General features: G+C 46.2%; 1 protein-coding gene across 5 annotated transcripts in view; it reads left to right on the forward strand.

The window, feature by feature from the left end:
- The first annotated feature begins 1,412 nt into the window (after nucleotides 1-1,412).
- GAB3 (GRB2 associated binding protein 3) overlaps nucleotides 1,413-20,449 on the forward strand; it is a 72,328-nt gene continuing 53,291 nt past the window's right edge. For 2 of the 5 annotated variants that reach the window (XM_043897209.1, XM_043897210.1), the window contains exon 1: nucleotides 1,416-1,964. In XM_043897209.1, the coding sequence (XP_043753144.1) occupies nucleotides 1,893-1,964 (72 nt within the window). In that variant the 5' untranslated portion in view covers nucleotides 1,416-1,892. Of the gene's footprint in view, nucleotides 1,965-20,449 lie in introns of all 5 variants that reach the window. The other 3 variants (XM_043897213.1, XM_043897211.1, XM_043897212.1) reach the window with 3 other exon arrangements.

Genomic DNA, 20,449 nt, shown 5'->3' on the forward strand with positions numbered 1-20,449 from the left:
AGGGATCCTTTGGGGTACCTCTGACTCCTGCCACATCCAGGCAGACCACACAGGCTTCAGGCTCAGTGGGTAGAAATGTTTGAATCACTTACCAGGTAAAGGATTCTGACCAGCTGAGGTTGGAGAGCAAAAGGAAGGCAGGGAGCGTAGTGAAGAAGGAAATTATAAAGACCAAGGATGGTCTCAAAATCAGTTACAGAAAGAATGGTAGTAGCTGTTGGAGGGGAGGGACATGTCAACTTTACAATTTTCTTTCTCTGCTGATTTTATGGATGTCAAAGAAAGGTTGATCGAGGTTAGCTTTAAGTTTTCCTTTAGGTTTGAGACTGTTGAGGTGAGATGGTATGTGAACCAGAAGTCAAATCAGTATCCCCTAGAGATGGGTATAGTGACTTATGGGCATTGTGGTCTCCTGTTTTAGGGAGTGCTGTTTCGTTTGTAGGAGGAATAGCATAGCAGCCTTAAATTTGCCAGGAACCAGTGGTTGTTGCTAGGGGTGTGTATTGATATTGGCTAGCGAGGGGTTTTAGTACAGTGGATAGTTGGTTTTCCCTTAGCTGCCACTGACTCCTGATGCTACAGCACTTCCAATGGTTTTGTAAGCACCTTTCTCCTTAAGGGCTTCCCTGGTGGCTCAGATGGTAAATGCAGGAGACCTGGGTTCGATCCCTGGGTTGGGAAGATGCCCTGGAGAAGGCAGTGGCCACCCACTCTAGTACTCTTGCTTAGAAAATTCCATGGATGGAGGAGCCTGGTGGGCTACAGTCCATGGGGTTGCAAAGAGTCGGACATGACTGAGGGACTTCACTTTCTTTTGCTCCCTGAATTAAATCCCTTTCTGCTTGAAACCCCTAGAGCAAACTCTGTTCCCCACAGTGAATCCTGACTGATTATAGAACAACACATGAACATCAATGTACAAGAATCATTGCTCTCTGGAAAGACATGGTAGGAGGCTGAGAAGTCTTTTTTGTCAATCAACGAAATGATGTGACCTTTGTTGCTTCCAAGTGTCCCTTCTGAGGGAGAGGCATCACACGGGTTAGAACTTTAGGTGCTGATCCTAATTTTGCTATTCGTGCTTTTGTGTTTACCAAGTGTGTTCACCAAGGGCAGAGTGTCCGTTGAAGAGCATACAGCCAGGCGTGGCTGAGTCTCAGTTCCTCCGTTGGGTGACTCTGGCAGGGGATGTGTCGCTGTGGCTGAGTTTACTCACCTGCACGATTGAGACCGTGAAAATAGGGGGTGTGGATCTAGGGAGCTAGCCGCCTGTCCAGCGTTTGGCATAGTTACGGGGCCCTGCAAGACTCAGCAAGTGTCGTGTGGGTGGCTGTTGTTTACCGGCCTCAGTCCCCGGCTGCATTGTCTTTCTGGGATCCCTCTTTTCAAGTCTGCAAACAGCCCTTGCCTGTGTGAACCTTTCGATCGGGGAGGACTTGGGTTCAGTCTTGCCGCCAGAGTCTGAGATCTTTGGGGGAGAGCTCTAGCAGAAGCAGTCCTTGGCGAACCAGGGGAAGCGGGAAGTCACGGGGCGCTTAGGCTGCGTCCGTGAGCTTTGACTCCGCAGGTGCGGGTGTAGATTTCGCCTCTCGCGACTCCGAGGCCCGAGGCCCGGAGATCAGCCCTTCTTACGCTGCCGATAGGGGTGGGAGGGGAGGACGGGGGGCGAGATTGGCGGTGGGGGGACCCGCTCTGGCCCGCTGGGCTGGGCTGCCTGGAGCCGGGTGGTGGCGCCCGCCCCCCCCTCCGGGCCGAGGGTCGCGGGGCCGCCGGGGTGGGGGGGGCGGCGCTGGGCCGGCGATCGGGCGGGAGGCGCTGGGCCCGCCCCGCCGGCAACCCCACCGACTTCCTCCGCCGCGGGCGCTGGCCGAGCTGGAGGGAAGGCAGGCACCATGAGCGCGGGAGACACCGTCTGCACGGGTTGGCTGGTCAAGTCGCCCCCCGAGAGGAAGCTGCAGCGCTACGTGAGTAGGGGGCGTCGCCCCGCGCCCTCGGGGGGTCCCGGGGCCCTCCCGCCCGCGGGGGACCCCGGGATCCTCTCCACTCCCAGCGCTCGGGCGGCGGGCGAGGCCGGCGGCCGGCAAAGCGAGATTGCACGTCGAGGAGGCGAGCGCCGACCCCGGTCTCGGTGCGGGACCTCCCAAAAGAGCGTCCCGGTCCCCGGGGCCGCGGCGGCGATCGGCCGCGAGCCCCATCCTTCCGCGTAACTGTCATCGGACACCGCCGCCCGCGCGGTCTTCCCCAGGCTGTTCCTTCTTAGCTCTTCCTTTCTTCGGACGCCCCTCTTTGCTGGCACCTCTGGGCACCGCGGGCTTTCGGTAGGAGGAGACACAGGGCGCTCAGGAGACCTCCCCTTCCTACGCATCCCATCACCACCTTAAATGGACGACCCCCGGCTCGAAATTCCTTCTCTCCAGCCGCGTCCACAGCACAAGGTCTTTGCAACGTACACTTGTTCAGACCCTTTTCTCCGCTGAGCCAGAAGCAGACTCGTGTCCGTCTCTTAGAGGCATTTTCTCATTACAGCCGTAGATCTAGACTTGGTTTTTCTGATTCACGACCAGTGTTTACCTTCATCATTCTTTTGGGGTCCACCAGTCCCCAAACACGAGGTCAAATATTTCTCGGGCTCTGAAGCACTGAACAGCTTTGCTAAGGGTGCAGCTGCTTGGAAAACTCACTGACGTTCAAAGGTTGGGGGGTGGGGGGTGACTGTCTGCCACAGACCCGGCCTGGCAATGCCAGCTCGAGGCAGGTTTCCTCTCTGCCCTTCGACATACGAACCATTTTAAAGTTTTACTGGAGAGTGTCCGACGCTGCAGGAAGCTGGCGAACCTGCAGACCAAAGTTCGTGGCAGGTTGTTGGCTAGGACTGGTGTATATCTTGTCTTGAGGAGACTGGCTTAGGAAAGTTGACTAGCCGCTCATCCACTTAGGGATAGCCATGAGTGTCTACACCTGTTATCACATGTGTTTCCTTCTCGGGAGGTCCAATGGAGGTGTGGCAGGTGTGGACTTTGCACAGGTTAGTAGTGTGTGGGGCGTGTGATCAGGTGGTGATGGAAGAGACTTAGGACGCGAGACTGCCTCAGTGGCATCCTCCCAACACACCAAGACCAAAAAGGGTAATTTTTTCTAGAGAGGGACATAGTCCTTTAGACAGGCTTTGATGCTTTTTGGTTGAAAGCCGTCTCTGGAACACACGCCGAAGTCGTTTCTCTAAGTTCTTCAGGAATCTTCTGTGGCCACTAGGTGGCGATCATGCGTCAGGGCCGCGAATCAACGCGGCGCTATCACTCAGCTGCTGTTTGGTTCAGATCTTATGGGGAGTATTCATCCCTTTTTTCTTTTTAATTGAGCACCAACTCAAGGCCTTCCCTAGTGGCTCAGAGGTTAATTGAGCACCAACTCTGAACTAGGCCCTGTGTCATCGAGAAAAAAAGACTTGCTCCCTGTCCTCCAGAAGTCCACACCGTAACATTTGTAACACAACGACATAACAAAGCAGGCTACTAGCACAAACAAGACAATAATTCAGTTCTTACATGGCCAGACCAAGTAGTACTCTGTTCATGTTTTTTGAATGACTAACAGAAGCTGAGTCTGTTTTTAGGTAAGTCTTTCAGTGCAAGCTAAGCTGGTGTTTCATCCTTTTGAATCCATGAGCGAAGTTAGTTTTGTGACTGCTCTTTTAAATTTAAAATTTAACTGTAGTTGATTTACAGTATTGTGTTACTTTAAGCTATACAGCTATAGAGTTTTTCCATGATAGGTTATTGCAAGATATGGAATATAGTTCCCGATGCTACACAGTAGGACCTTGCTGTTTATCTGTTTTATTCATATTCGTGTGTGTCTGCTAATTCCCAACTGTTAATTTATCCCCCACTTTCCCCTTTGGTAACCATGTTTCTTTTCTGTGTCTGTGAATAGATATTGTCTACATGTTTCAGAAATTAAATATATATATATATATATATTTAAGACATACATGGAGAAATCTCAATCTCCCCTCTGTCATCACCCATCTTAATTGCCCTTAGCCCTCAAGTAACCATTTTTTTCTTAGTTTATTCCTTCACATGTCCAATATTTCTTTATATAAATACAAGGACTTATGTACATAGCTCCTTATTTTCTCCTTTCTTGCACAAAAGGTAGCTTAGTCTATATTCCATTCTACGTTGTCTGTTCATTTAAGAAGACAAATAGATGGCTAACAGGCATATGAAAATAGGCTCAACCACTGATTGTCAGGGAAATGCAAACCAAAAGCACAGGTGCCCCTCACACCTATCAGAATGGCTGTTAGAAAGATAAGAGGTAACAAATGCTGGCAAAGATGTTGGAGAAAAGGGAACCCTCCTACACAGCTGATGGGACTATAAATCGGCACATACACTATGGAAAACAGTACGGAGGTTACTCAAAAAACAAAAACAGAGCTACCATATGATCTGCCAACTCCATTTCTGGGTATTTATCCAAAGGAAACAAAATCACTGACTCACAAAGGTATCTGCACCCCCATATCCACTGAAGCATTATTTACAATAGGTAAGGTAAGCCACCTAAGTACCCATCAGCATATAAATAGATAAAGATGTGTTGGCTGCTCAGTCGTGTTGACTCTGCGACCCCATGGACTGTAGCCAGCCAGGCTCCTCTGTCCATGGGAGTCTCCAGGCCATTTCCTTCTCCAGCGAGATAAAGACCCATCTTTATCTATCTATCTATCTATCTATACACACACAGTGGGATATTATTCAGCCGTCCAAAATAAGGACATCTCGCCATTGGCAACAATATAGATGGGACTTGAGGGCATTATACGAAGTGAATTAAGTCTGACAGAGAAAGACAAATACCAGGTGATCTCAATTTTATGTAAACTCTTCAAAATTGAACTCAGAGATACAGAGAAGAGCCTGGTGGTTGCCAGAGGCAGGGGAAGGGGGGTGGGTGGATAACATGAGTGAAGGTGTTCCAAAGGTACAGACTTGCAGTTATAAAATAAATAGTTCTGAGGATATTAATATACAGCATGGTGACTGTAGCTAGTAATACTGAAATGTGGATTTGAAAGTTGGTAAGAGAGTCGATCTTGAAAATTCTCAAAAAAAAAAAAAAGTTACTCTAGGATTCTGTCCATGTGAGTGACCAGAGATCTTCACTATTTTTGACAGCTGTGTAGCATCCTGTTGTGTGGCCATACCACGTTTATTCAACCACTTCCCTATTTTGGACCCCTGAGTTGTTTCTCCTCTTCATGTGTACAACCATGGCCATAACTAGTAACATTGTCCAGGTGATGCTTTCCTATTTGTGCAGGTACACCTGGATGATTTCCAGAGCTTGGGTTGCTGGGCCTGTGAATCTCGAATCCGTAGATATTAACGAATGTTCCATTTTGCATTCCTTCCAGCAGTGTCAATACTGCTTGGCCAACAGCACGTGCTGTTAAACTTGGACATTTTTTGCCATCCGATAGGTGAGAAATGGTGTTTCAGTGTCATTTGAATTGGCAGTTCTTTTATGTGGAGGGAAGTTGAACATGTCTTGACATGTGTGTGTCTTCTCCCTGTTGGTCTTTTTAGCTGCAATTTCTGGGAGATGATTAGTCCTTTGGGAGAAGAGATGTGTATACTTTTCCCCAGTTTTTCACTTGTATTTTGACTCTGCTTCTGGTGCTTGTATGGTTTTGTTTTTGTTTGTATTTTGTTTTATTTGATCATTTTTCCCTTGAGTGTTTGGGGCCTTTGAGGCACTGGGTCTATGGGGGAGATGTAGGTACTTGCAGGTTGGGTCAGGCATCAGCCTAGGGGGATGATGATGCTGGCAGGTGGCCAGGGGTGGGATCTGCACCACCTGGATTGACTTGAAAGTGTGACCCTCAGCTCCCTCTTGCCCAAGCCTGGGGCTCCAACTTGCTTGCCCTGCAGGGGTTATCACCCCTGTCCTGGGCATGGCCTTGTGCTGGGGCAGTGAGTTTGCACATTTCTTCTCCTTCAGGCAAGGCCCACAGCCCTTCTTCCCCAGGAATGTCATCAGCTCAGTGTTTGGGACACTTGGGTGCTGGGTCTGAGCTGCTGAGCAGAAGCAGACAGGAGCCCTGGTTTGTGTTTTATTTTTTACATTTTGATTCGGGATCCATTTGGAGTTTACCTTGGTGCAGATGTAAAGAACAGATCCAATGTTATTGTTTTCCAAGTCGCTGTACAATTTTGCCAACACAAAATTTAAAAAAATTGGTATCCCTACTGATGTCAAATACTGCCCTTCCTTATTATAGATGAAATTTCCATATTTCATTCTGGTTCACTTTCTGGATCTTACGTTATCTTCTATTGTATCTCTGTCAACTCCTGTGCCATTATTATGCTGTTTTCATTAGAGAGGTCTTACAATTGATTTGAATACCGATATGGCTGCTGCTGCTTAGTCGTATCCGACTCTTTGTGACCCCATGGATTGCAGCCCGCCAGGCTCTTCTGTCCATGGGACTCTAAGCAAGAGGACTAGAGTGGGTTGCCTTGCCCTCCTCCAGCAGATCTTCTCGACCCTGGGATAGAACCCGGGTCTCCTGTATTGCAGGCAGATTCCTTACCACTGAGCCACCAGGAAAGCCCCCACAGATATGGCTAGTCCCCCTTTATTGTTGGTGTTTTTTTGTTGTTGTTGTTGGAGTTTTAAGAGTTTAGTTTGGCTAGTTTTGATTTTATTTTGCCACATGAACTTGAGAATTGGCTTGCTTACTTTCAAAAGAAAATCTGTTATTATTGGGAAGGAGGGTTATTTTAGATTTTTAAATTAACTTAGAGAGAACTGACATTATGGTGTTGAGCCTTTCTATCCAAGAACAAAATATGTCTTTCCAGTTGTTCAAGTCAGCTTTTATGTCTTAGAAGAGTATTTCCAGGTTTTTCTCACATAGGTCTTTGCAGAATTCTTATTAGTCTTATGTCTATGTGGGGTTTCTGTGTGTGTGTGTGTGTTGTTTTTTGCACTTTTGTTGTTACTGTAGATGGGACTTTCTCCATTATGTCTACTCACTGTTGTTTGTATCTGTAGGACTATTAGATTCTATCTTCACCTCCATTCCTTAGAAAACACAACTTGAGCCAAAGCTTATTTGCCAAGGCTCTGTTGGGGTTGTAATCTCAGTGTGGTGAGAGTGGTGGAAAAAGGAAAGGAAAGAAATAAAATACAAAATAGTGTGTTATTGAATTGGCTGCAGTTTCATGAGAAAACACACCCACTGGTTGGGTCAGTTGGATGGACTTGGACAGGCTCTATAGAGTCAGTTCGCCTTTGAGAAGGTCTTTTGCAACAAAGAAGGGAGATGAATGTATCTCCCAGTTCTGTTATGGCACTTGTCTCTCTGTGTCTTTCTGGGCAACCACTAGGAAAGCGAATGTTTTGTGGCCTGGTGTATAATCTGAATCCAGGAGTGGTGGAGGGCTCTGGACTATTTGAGGGTCTACTGGGTTAGACCTGGGCAGTGTGGGGAAGGACTCTCAGCACAGGCCACAGCTCTGCACAAAGCGAGCAGCCAGGCCTGGAAGGCAGATGGGGCCAAGTTCAGTTGGAAATGCACAAAATTTGGTCCAGTATAATTTCAACATATTAGTATTATATCCTATTACCTGTGATTTCTCTTATTTTTTGTAGTAGTTTTCAGTTGATTTTTCTTTGGGGATGTCCTATGTAGACAGTCATGTCATCAAAAATAGAATTTTATGTTTACAATTCTTACGTATCTCATTTTTTCCCTCTTGTCCAGATGTGTTGGTTAATACCCCAATGTGAAAAAGTAGTATTGACAATGGGCAAGCCTATTTTGATCTACAGTGCAGCCAAAAAATAAAATAAGTAAGTCAAGATCAGTGTTTTTCTATTAAGAAAGATACTGGAACTTTACACCAATTGAACAACAAATCCTCATTTCCTTTAACCCTGTTCCCTGGGGGCCACCATCATAATCTCTCCTTCTAAGAGTTTGACTATTTTAGGGACCTTTTCTTAAAAGTGGAATCATGCAGTATTTCTTCTTCTGTGCTTGACTTATCTCACTTAACGTAATGTCCTCCAGGTTTATCCATGTTGTCACAGATGGCAAGATTCCCTTTTTTTTAAAGGCTGAGTAATATTCCATTTTATGGACATAACACATTTTCTTTAGCCATGCATCCATCAGTGAATATACCTAGATTGTTTCTCTGTCTTGGCTATTGTAAACAATGTTCTGATGAACATGGAAGTACAGATATCTCTTTGAGATCCCGATTTGAGTTCTTTTGAGCATATATCCAGAAGTGGGATTGCTGGCCCCTCTTGGTATAAAGTGTTAGTTGTGTCTGACTCTTTATGACCCCACAGACAGTAGCCTGCCAGGCTCCTCTGTCCATGGAATTCTCCAGGCAAAAATACTGGAGTGGGTTGCCATGCCCTCCTCCAGGGGATCTTCCTGACCCAGGGATCAAACCGAGGTCTCCTGCATTGCAGGCAGATTCTTTACCATCTGAGTCACCAGAGTATAAAGTCTCAATTATACAAGATAAATTATTCCTAGAGATTGACTGTATAGCATAATGGCTATAGCCAACAATACTGTATTATGCACTTAAAAGTTGTGAGAAGGTTAGGTCTCATGTACGTGTTCTTAGTGCACACACATTCACACACACACAAAGGAACACAGGGAAACTTTGGGAGGTGATGGATCTATTACTTTGTGGTGATGGTTTCACAGGTGTCTACATATGCCAAACTCATCAAATTGTACACGTTAGTTATGTACAGTTCTTTGTCAATTATACTTCAATAAAGCTGTTTGTTAAAAAAGAAATATATTGACTTTTGGGCTAGGAGAATATATTTTCTTCATGTTAGTGAAATATTCCACAGTTTCTGTATTAATGAGGTTTTTTTTCATCAAAAGTCATTTTTGGATTTTATTAAGAAGTTTTTCAGTTTTTCTAGTGATGGTCACATGACTTTTTCATTAAACCTAGCAAAGCAATGAATTCTATTAATAGATCATCTAATATTAAACCACTTTTACATTTCTGGAAAAATTACCAGCTGGATAAAGTATGATTTTATTGTGTTGTTGGATTATTCATACTATTGGTTTGGCCAAAAAGTTCACTCAGGGTTTGAAACCCGAACAAACTTTTTGGCCAACCCAATATTTTATATTGTATATTTGTATCAATAATCATGAGTGAGACTGGTCTTTGGCTTTAAATTTGGCTTTATTTATTTCTGTACAATCTTTAGCAGATTTTGGCATAAATGTTATACTTGGCTCATACAAAAATTTGGAAGTTTGCCATATTCTAGAATATTTTAAGTAGAGTTGGAATTAACAGCCCTTTACAATTTTGGCAGAATCCCCCTCTAAGCTATATCTGGTGCTTTTTTGGTGTGTTTAGATCTTTGTCAACTCTGTTTCTTTTATGGAAATTGATTTGTTTAGTCTATCTTTCCCTGAGTCAGTTATGTAAATTATACTCTTCCTGGAAAAGTATCTGTTTCATTCTGGCCATCAAATTAATCACATATAATTTTATAAAATGTTCTTATGATTTTTACAATTTGTTTTTCCTCTTCCCAGAGGTATTGCTTTCTTGTCATTGTGAGTTTGGGCTGTGTTCCTTTTTCCCCTGTTGGTTAGGTTACTTGGTGTGTTCTGTTTACTAAGTTTTGTTTTGGCACTGAATCAGTGTTTTGCTTACTATTAGTTCTACTTTTTAATTTTTATAGCTCTGTAATTTCTCCTTTTCTATTTATTATTCCTTCATTCAATTTCAGTGCATTTTAGAAATGAGGAAACTTGGATGGACCACATACTCCTTGTAGATGTGGTACTGGTCAAGGTTTTACTTTGCAAGCAGCAGAAGCTGATCCTGACTGATTTCAGCAGAAAAAGAGCTTATCAGAATGATATTGGGTCTCTGACAGACATGCTAAGAGGGCTGGAGAACCAGTTTTGAGGTTAAACAGCCAGGAAAAAACACCCCAAACCACAACTCAGAGCTAGTTCTAGTGAGAAACCCGCTGTCACTACTGCCTACATGCTCCTTCCCTCTCGTGTCAAAGAGAGCGGGTGTCTGACAGGCTGAGTGAGGCCACTGAGCTGGAGTTCACCGCCACCAGCAAACCCTACAGAAAACAGTAGGGAAAAGAAAGGAGAAAGACCATGCCTTAGCTGGTCTTAGCCTCCCTGTGGCTCAGACGGTAAAGTGTCTGCCTGCAATGCGGGAGACCTGGGTTCAATCCCTGGGTTGGGAAGATCCCCTGGAGAAGGAAATGGCCACCCACTCCAGTACTCTTGCCTAGACAATTTCATGGATGGAGGAGCCTGATGGGCTACAGTCCATGGGGTTGCAAAGAGTCAGACATGACTGAGTGACTTCACTTTTTTTCTTTAGCTGATAAAGGTGTTTTTGCCTGGTGAGGTGACTGGAACCTTCTTTCCTGAGGACTCTTGACTCCTTGGAGGCCCTTCCAGTGGCACTGGGGAGATTAGAGTGCTTAGAAGCAGCTCATCACCGTCAAGTGTCCCATTCCAATGCTCTGGGTCCATTCTCTCCTAAATGTGGCTGTGGTTTCACATAGAAGACCTGGTAGAACCATTGGACACCTTGCAGCGTTAGACTCAGGCTGGTTCTGGGGGATCTCAACCTGCACACATAAGCTAGAAGAGAGTCGAGTTTCCCAGACCTGCTTCGCCCAGCGATTTAAGTCTTGGAGTCAGTCAGCCTTTTGCACATCGAGAAGCAAATGTCTGCATTGGAGTACTGGGCACATTGGGTTCAGGGAACTGTTACTTGATGAGGATTTAATTAGGGGACTCACAGACTGTGTTGGGGTCTGCAGCAGCGATCTTGAGGTTGAACTGGCAAGGGAGACCAACTGGAAGTGAAACTGGAACAGAAAGGCTATTCGTGGGAGTGCAGTAGAAATTAAGAACATGCGAATGATTATAGAGAAATAACCAATGTCAGGTGTCTACTACTTAATGAAAACATTCAGGAGAGACAGGTTGTTGAGCAGGGTGGTCTGCAAGCTGGGGCGCAGTGCAGTTTTGTAAATTTCAGTGACTGGCAAGTGTATCAGCGGCGATCTCATGACACTCTGGCCACGTCTTTTGAGTGATCACGTGTTGTTTGGACACTTTACCAACAGGAAACTGGTTACATAACACTCTTCCCAAAGAGGTGTGTGACAGCTCTGACTGGACAGTCTTCCCACTGTTGTTACCTGGCGAGATTACGTGGAACACACACTTGCTCTCACTGACTTGGGTTCCTCTCAGGCATCTGAGTATGGCTGGTGGATGCCGCTGATCCTCCCATGTTGTTGGGCCACTGACCCGCCTCCTCTGAGCTGCTCCCAGGAAGAGAGTGCGCTCCTGGGATCAAAGCCTCAGGCCGAGAGGAGCCAGGTGCCCCCTTCCCCTGCTGGAGGCTGCAGGTCCTCCTGGCTCGGGGCTGGCGGCCACCCCACTGCTGACTCATGCTGGCTTCCTGTCGAGGGAACCGCATTTTCCTCTGTGCTTTTGCTGAGCTCTCTCTCTCTCTCTTCTAGCCTCTGTGTGTGCTGTTGATGTTTTGCTTTGTCAAGGCCTAGGGACTGGACCTTTCCTTTCTTCCTGGTAGATTCCCCCTTTCTGATTGCTGTGGAGCCTTCAGGCCAATCTGTCCAGATCTTTGGAGTCCTGATTACATCATAGAGCCCATGCAGGAGGGAGCATGGGACCACAGACCTTAGTCTGGGGGCAGGTCTTTGAGTTTGAGGGCTTCCCAGGTGGGCTCAGTAGTAAAAAATCCACACACCAGTGTGGGGGATGTGGGTTTGGTCCCTGGGTGGGGAAGATCCCCCTGGAGGAGGAAATGGCAACCCATGCCAAGATTCTTGCCTGAAGAATCCCATGGACCGAGGAGCCAGGTGGGCTATAGTCCAGGGTGTTGCAAAGAGTTGGACACAACTGAGCACAACTACTTGGAGTCACAGAGTCTCAGGGAATGTGTCAGGACCGCTGAGAGGGAAGAGGATGGAGAGATGGGGGACCTGGTTGCTGAAGGCAACAAAGAGGGAAGCATTTCAGTGATTTGCAAGAATCAAGTGACACCCACCTCCAGACCTGGGCCTAACAGAGAAGGAAACATGGCCAAGTGGCAAAATGATATCAGAATAAGGCCCAGAAGGGGGCTTTCGAGGAGTTTGGCTTGTCGCTGTTGATGAGCTGCTTGGATGATGTCTTCATAGGAAAAGCCCCACTAACTCTCTCTGCACAGGTCCTCCTCTGGCTAGAAGTTCCCATGTGCTCGGAACCTGGAGCGAGAGTGGAGAAATCAGGCCATTGTCACCCCTTGGTTTTTTTCTTTTTTTTTATTCGAAGCTGGTTTCTAATTCACCTCCCTGATTATGGACCACCTAGCTCTAGATTGTAACAGGTCAACACTCACATACGTCTTAATTTTCTGAGATCCTCGTATCATGAATCCATCTCAAATCTCAACAGAGTTCCTGGCCTTCGGAGGCAGTATTCATCTACTTCCACATGGAAGGGAATCATATCTGCTTGTCTTTTCATGACTTAATGCTGGAAGGTCCTGTTAGAGGGATTGCTCTTGGCCACTAGACACCTTTTGGCTTCAACTTTAGGCATCTGCAAGGGTTGAGGAATTCAAATGCCCCACCGCTTACACAGGAGATGAAGGACTCAACACAGAGACCCTCCAACAGGAACACACCTGGAATGTTCCAGGAGCAATGAGCTGGGCTGGAACCCAGTGAGTGAGCAAAGAGCATTTGGGGTTAGAGAGGTGATGGGAGAGGGTGGGGGGCTGGTGTCGGGTCTTGGAGTGTCTAAGAAGAGGCCTAGGACTTTTCCTCTCAGTGAGGAAGGAAGACCTTATGTGGGTTCCGAGCATAGAAACCATGTGACTGGACGTGCGTTGTAACAGGGTCAGTCTGGCAGCCGGTTGACAGTTGACTGTAGGGACAGAGCCGAAGCAGATGATGCTGGCTTGTTTGACATCTGGCAGTGATATTCCTCTACTGCTGCTGCTGCTAAGTCGCCTCAGTCGTGCCTGACTCTATGCGACCCCATAGACAGCAGCCCACCAGGCTCCCCCGTCCCTGGGATTCTCCAGGCAAGAACACTAGAGTGGGTTGCCATTTCCTTCTCCAATGCATGAAAGTGAAAAGTCAAAGTGAAGTTGCTCAGTCATGTCCCACTCTTAGCGACTCCAGGGACTGCAGCCCGCCAGAGCTCCTCCATCCACGGGATTTTCCAGGCAAGAGTACTGGAGTGTGGTGCCATTGCCGGCAGAAAGAAAATGGTGGAAAATACTTTTTTATAATCTGCTGTCTCCCGTCAGGGATCAAAGTCCGGTTCCTTCTGGCATGGAACTTCCTGTGTTCTTGTCTGTCTCCCTCCAGGCAAGTCTCACAATGCATCCCACAGCACTGGTAACTCAGTTTCCTCCGCCTTCTTTCCACATCAGAATCGTGCCTACCTTAGAGCGACACCCCAGCTAGGTCTTCTTGTGGGCTGCTTGGTCATCCCGTCTCAGGCCTCCTTTTCGGTGGCTGTTTTGGTTCATCACCACCAGTTCCTATTTCACAAGAAGTAAGTCTGTTACATTGTGGCTTTCAGGGCTGACAAGAAATCCGTGGTTTGGGGTCTTGGGTCCTGCGTGTGGTGTAACTTAGAAATTAAACTGAAGTTTAAACTGTAATTTAACTCCACCCAAATTTTCACAGCAGAGGAGAACTCTCACATGGCCTTGCCGGAAAGGAACACCACTCTTCACAGTGTTACACCCTAAAATGTTGTTCTGGTCAATAGTATGAAGTAAATATGAAAGAAATGGATAATTACTTCTGAGATAGATGCTTGACTTCAAATGTTTTAATATTGGAGAACTTTTGAGCTTTAAAGAACAGCTCACTCTCATACTCTTTAAACTATTTGGGCACAGAAAAGATGCAAACTTCTTCATAACCTTGATAACAAATTCATAAAAATATAGATCAGTCTCACTTCATAGAGACATGGCAAACAAATTCCAGATGTGTTGCATTTAAGTGGAAGACAATGAAATACAGTTTCTACAAAAGAATGTTGTCAGATCTCAATCTGATCTGGAGGTGGGGAAAACCTGTCTAAATATGTTAGAAAATGATTTTGAGAATAAAACACTTCTCTTCATTCATTTCTGCAGCCCTTCAACAAATATTTATTGAGCATCTCCTGTATGCCAAGCACGATTTTAGGCACTGATGCTTCAAAACAATACAAACATATAAGGCAGATGAGTTTATACCCTTGACTTTTGTGAATAATCCTTGTCAGTCATTAGGGAAAGATCAGCATGGAAGTGGGAAAATGGGCAAATAAAAAAGGTCTACAAAGGGGTGTGATGCATAAGAAATAATATAAAGCCTCACGAGACACCAGCCAAATACACATTTAAACAACAAGGTGCTCTTTTGCCTTGGACCAGTGTGACTGCCAGAGCATTCAAAGAGATTTCTGAGGAAGAAAGTAACATTTCTGAACACATGTTTATATAATTCCCCTCTGTGAAACTCATCAAAGAGTCCCAAAATCCATGTACACACAGCTATTTTTAAAATGGAGAACCAACAAAGACCTGCTGGACAGCACAGGGAACTCTGCTAAATGTTCTGTGGCAGCCTGGATGGGAGGGGAGTTTGGGGGAGAATGGATACATGTATATGGATGGCTGAGTCCTTAAACTGTTCATCTGTATCTATTATAATATTGTTAATCAGCTAAAACACAATATGAAAGAAAAAGTGGTATTTTTTAGAGTCCAAAATAGAGCAGGAAAATCTGAACAACTCATGGAATAGACCTTAGATCAGTTAGACCGGTTACCTACCCCTGGAAAGGTACAGTTTTCACAAAATAGGAGAAAGATTTCTGAAGGGTGCCCGTGAAAAATCCTTCACAGTGGTGTGAGCTCCACCTGGACTCTCAGATGTCAAGAGCAGAGAAGGACCCTGTGGGGAACAGAACTGAAGCCAGAGGCAGTGGGCAGTGGCTTGAGGTGCTCACGAGACTGCTGCTTATCACTTCACCCCCAAAACGTGATCACATCCTGATTGGCACGTGTGTGCCAAGGATCCAGAAATGCCCTGGGTTACAGCAGGGAGGAGGCCCAGGGGATTGGCCTTGAACTGTGAACAGTGAAGGGTTCTTCTTTCTGTCGATGTATGTTCTTTCAGCCCAGCAAGTCTTTAACCCAGTTGAAAGCCAGGTTGTTCCTTTTCTCACTGGGTACCTGGGACGAGTCTGTAGGCAGGTGCCCTCTGCAAGCCCAGCTCCTCCCAGGCCTAGACGGGTCCTTCGGTCAGCAGTTGCATCCTCTGGGTTCCTGTGTGGAGCAACTTGAGTCACAGTTTTGTGCTGGCCAGAGGCTGGGAGGTGGATTTGGCAACTTCCTGCAGCCAGAACAGTGTTTCGAGCGGATGAGTCGCCCTGTAACTATCCCTCCGGGGCTGTTAGCAGCCTACCAGCTGGGACTGGTCTCCTGCCCACCACCCTCACTTTCTGTTGCCCCCCTGCGCTCTGGCAACTGAGTCATGGGTGGCGCGCCTGTTCATAGCATTGACATCTTAACTTTTGAGGAATGAATGTGTGGCGTGGTTTTTCTCTGTAGCCTCCAGCTGTCATGTCCTGTTTTTAGAAAACCTTCTCAGAGGCTGGTGTTAAGTCAATGTCCACCTCTATTTTTTCAGTCCTGTTATTTCCTTATTTCAATATTTAAATAAAAATATTTCCTTTTTTAAATATTTAAATCCAAATAAAACATCATTCACATTTAAATTTAAACATAACCTTATTTAAATATTTAAATTTAAACATGTCCTTATTTAAACATGTAAATTTAAACATGTCCTTATTTAAGCATTTAAATTTAAATATGTCCTTATTTAAACATTTAAACTTAAATATGTCCTTATTTAAATACTTAAATATTTAATTCAGGCAGAATTTATTTTGATGACAGGTGGAATGAGCTAGAGATTCATCAACTGACTCAGCAAGATGGACTGAGATCAATCTCGGCACCAGGAGCCGGGGGGGAGAGATTTTAGAGAGATTTTCCTGCACATTAGACCTCAACTGACTTACAGCTAATAACACAAGACCAGGATTTCCAAATGCTTTCCACAGTCTCATGTATTTCAGTAGCTCACAGCCTAGTGAGAGGCCTGCCCCATCTTCCTCCTTAAATGCAAGGGTGTCTCCGTCCACAGGGCAGAGATCCAGGACTCCTCTGCCTCTGTTGACAAGCCCTGGAAGCGGATCTCGTGGGCCAGACCGTCTCCAGGACAATCACAGGAAGTTATTCCACGCCTGTGACAAGTCCCGGCTCTGTGTAGTGGCAGGCAGAAGGTTACAGGCCCATCAAGCTGAAGGGTCACAGCAATCCCTGGGCTGGTGGCACTGAGCCAGGGCTGAGAGGAGCCTTAACCTGCTCCTGGAAATTCCCGACCCCCCGCCCTCGGGTCCCCTGGCTTTAGTGGGCCCCCTTGGCGAGGAAGTAGAAGGCGGAGACTGGGGCCCCCTTGAGTAAAGCACAGCAGAAAATAGAACATTAACCAGGACTTTGTTTCTTCGATGATGTTCACCTTTTGCAACACATAACCGCACCCCAAACTTCCTGAATGTTTTCAAGGTGAAACCACTAGGAAGAAACTGGGAGCTGGGCTTAAAGGAGCCAGGCTTGGGAAGCTACTGAAAGCCTCCAAGCTGTTACCAAAAGCTTTCTTTCATCTCGGGGTCTGGGAGCATTTCCAAGATTCCCAGGGCCTTACACAGGGCAGTCAGGGATGCAGTTGTTAGGTTTGAAAAACACTCACTAACATTTACTAAGTCTCTGTCAATAGTCACACAACGCAAAGAGAAATGTGTTCCAGTCAGAAGAACAGGGATGAGGAAAGATGGAAATGAAGGAAATGAAAATGGAGAAGAAAGAAATGAAAAGGCAGTCAAGAGCATGTCTTAGTCCTGTTTCCTCTTCTGGACTCCAGAGAAGAGTCCACTCCAGAGCTAGATCAAGGGAAATGGCTTTGACAGTTCCATATGACAGGACAGTCTGCAGAAAGCAGTCTAACATGTGACCTTGAGGGTAACATGCTCCGTCACCCTGGTTCCACTCAAATCCCTCCCACTGAAGTGCTGGGGGACCAGGAGCAGCTGGTGAAGGGTTAACAGGAGGAATCCTCATGTTGGAATAGATGCCTTCCTGGGTCACCAACCAATGAAAGTAGGCATGTACCCTCCTGCAACTGTGGCTCTATTTTCTCTCTTCTTTAATTTCAACTAACTGGAATTCAGTCTCTTCGATTACATAGAGCCATGTCCTTGAACACTGAAAGGGAGGGTTGTGAACAAGACCCTCCGTCTCTCTGAGGACCAGCTTCTTTTTCTGGAAAATTAGCTGCCTTGACCACTTCACAGGATTATAGATACAAGCTGACAAACTTAGAAGGAATTGCCATCACTGAAAACTCGTTGACCCTTGTTCCACTCAGGGGACTCTGAGCACCTGCTCATCTCTGCCTCCCCTGTACACAGCCCATTACATAAATGTCTTTTCACCAGCCCATTGAGTATGGTTCCCCTGGATGCAATGATTGAAATCAAGCATCTTATTTTGTGTTTTGATGTGCCCCACTTCTTGGAGGTTTCCTTTTCTGTACATTCTTGACTTCTTTTGCACTAAGCATCTTTTTGTCAACAGATTTAGAAACCTCCATCCCCAGGAGGTTGTAAAGAAACAGGAGCTGCTGTAGGTTTCACTTCACAGATGTGTGTGCGACTGTGTGTGTATACATGTATGTGTGTTTCACTGTGGTTTCATCATAACACATGGATTCCTGTGACCACAACTGCAAGAAACAGAAAGTTCTCTTCCAACATGAGGATTCTTCCTGTTAAGCTTTTCCAGCCAGCCATCCCCCAAGTCCATCACCTGGTCCAACACTATGCACTGATTGTGTGTTGTAGACTAAGACTATTAAAGATACTGGAAGTACTTCAGGGACTGAGACAGAGGAGGCTCCTGCCATCACAGCACATGGGCTAGAGTGGGCATAGGCCAGAGTCCCAGGGCGAGTTGGAAACCAGCTGATGGTCATTGGCTGGGTCTTGGTTCCTAGAGTTCCTTTTTCTGCACATAACTTCTCATGCACCTCAAACGAGTTCCCCTTCCAACTGTGTACTGCTCTTTACGTGTAATGGTGAGAAATGTTGAACTCTTTGCCCACTAGAGCAGGGCCTTGCCACCCACAGATCCTTGGCAGCATCTTTCTGCTTGTTCCCCTCTAATCGAGGCACCTCCTGCAGCCTGACAGATAAGGCCCCTGTGAGAGCAGCTCAGAAGCCCAACATGTGTAAGTAATCAGAACAGACTCAGATTTTGGAGTCTGAGCCCCAGATCCCGGGGCTCTGGACACTTTGGGCCAAGGCAGGCAGCATAGAGCCCATCCACGGGTCCAAGGTGGAGGAAGCCCAAGCAGTTCCTTGGGCAACTGGAATTGAAAACTGTTCCGGCTCAGATGACAGGGACAGTGAAGGATGCAAACCCACAGCTCTAAGTGCAGCTCGACGGAGGTTTCATTCCCTCAGCCCGGGTTGGAAAGCCAGGCGATGCAGGCAGCTTGCTGACCGGTCCTGTGCACATGCAGAGGAAATGATTTCATAGCTTTGGGATTTCACCGCTGCAGAGGGGGCAGGGGGCCAATTCCGCTGAAACAAAGGGACAGTAATCACTTTGGCCAGAAAAGCAGTTTAAATCAAAGGTGTCTCTTTACAGCCTCAGAGACTTCGCAGGATGTTTCTCTGTTCATTTCAGTGTCTTTCAACAATGGATACAATCCAGACATGCCAGTTCAATTTTATTGGAGTGAATTCTGGAGCCTCAGAAGTGAAGCTTGCTCTAACCCAGCCAGGTTTATTTTATTGTGCAAATAGAATCAAGTACAGGAATAAAGTGCTCAGACTTCGAACTTTTGTCTATGGTAATCTCAGCCTCGAGAGCTTCTTTTATTAGCTGAGAAAAGCTCATGTTAGGCATGTGTAGCTGACACCCCAATTTACTCTTGAACAACACACTGCCATATATGTGTGTTGCATCTGCAAATGCTCCAAATGGGAGCATTTGCTGTATTTGAGTTAAAAGGCTCCGACCATACCTTGCCTGACTGCTGAGACCTTGTCTGTCTGATTACCCATCACAACTCCAGTTCCTTGCACATAAATATGTGATGAGTGGATCCTGGCGATAAGGTTTGTTATGAACCCACAACGCTAGTCATGTTTCTCAAGACTAGTGTTTTAAACCTAGATCCAGGGCACCCTGAAGTCATGTGTGAAATTCATTAACTCAGCAAGTATGAGCAGCTCTTCTGTGCCACATAGCAAAGGTTAATGCAGTAATCAAGACAGCAAGGCCTCTGTAGGGGACCGGGGATTGGCGTGGGAGCCAGACACCCATCCTTAAACAGACAGGAAAGAGAAATAGTAGGTATTGAAAGTAGTGTGTTTGAAACTAAGGTGGAAAGTGATGTGCAGCCACTTGGGCTTAAATGTTCAGAGAAGGTTGCTCTGAGATGATGACAATTAAGTTATGGTCTCAGCAATGGGAAGCTGAGATATGAATGACAGGCATGCAGATAATCTGGTGAAAGACTATACTGAGAAGAAGGAGGGCAAAGGCCCCAAGGTGGAAATGAGATTTGACCTGTTCAGGAAGAGCAGAAGGAACAGTGTGAAAGAACCAGAGACTGGTGGAGCTGAAGTGGGAGAGGAGGGTAGGGCTAGGTCCAGGAGGAGGCTCCAGGCCAGGTTCAAGGGGGTAGATTTTATTATAAGGCTTAGAGGGCCTTTGGAAAGGGCAAATCGAGGGAGCCACATGAGCGGATTGATGTTTTTTAAAGACCATTGAGTTCTGTGTCGAGAATGAATTTCTGGGGGGCCTAGGACCAGGGCAGCTGTAGCAGGGTAACATGGAGAGGTGAAAGTACAGTCAGCAGGCCATGCACACAGTTTGGATGTGAAGAGTGAAGCAAGGGTCACTCTGAGAAATGCTACTGGGTGAGGCCAGTGAGGGAAAGCGTGGGCAATTAAATGAAGGAAGGCCATCCTGAACAGTGCATGCATGTGTGCCTCTGTGTGTGTGTGCATGCGTGCATATGCATGCATGCATGTTTCTGATGAGAGAAGGTGCATGACTTTCATCATGTTCTCTAAGGGGTTCACAACTGATAAAAGGATAGACATTCAGTGTTGAAACAGTGCATCTTGAGACTGTGGTTCAGAGATCAATGTATTCTGTTTGGTTGGTAATACATGTTCTCTGAGCTAGAAGCAGGTGGCTTCGAGGTGTTTCATGAG

Source organism: Cervus elaphus, chromosome X (assembly GCF_910594005.1).
Source record: "Cervus elaphus chromosome X, mCerEla1.1, whole genome shotgun sequence".
Lineage (NCBI taxonomy): Eukaryota > Metazoa > Chordata > Mammalia > Artiodactyla > Cervidae > Cervus > Cervus elaphus.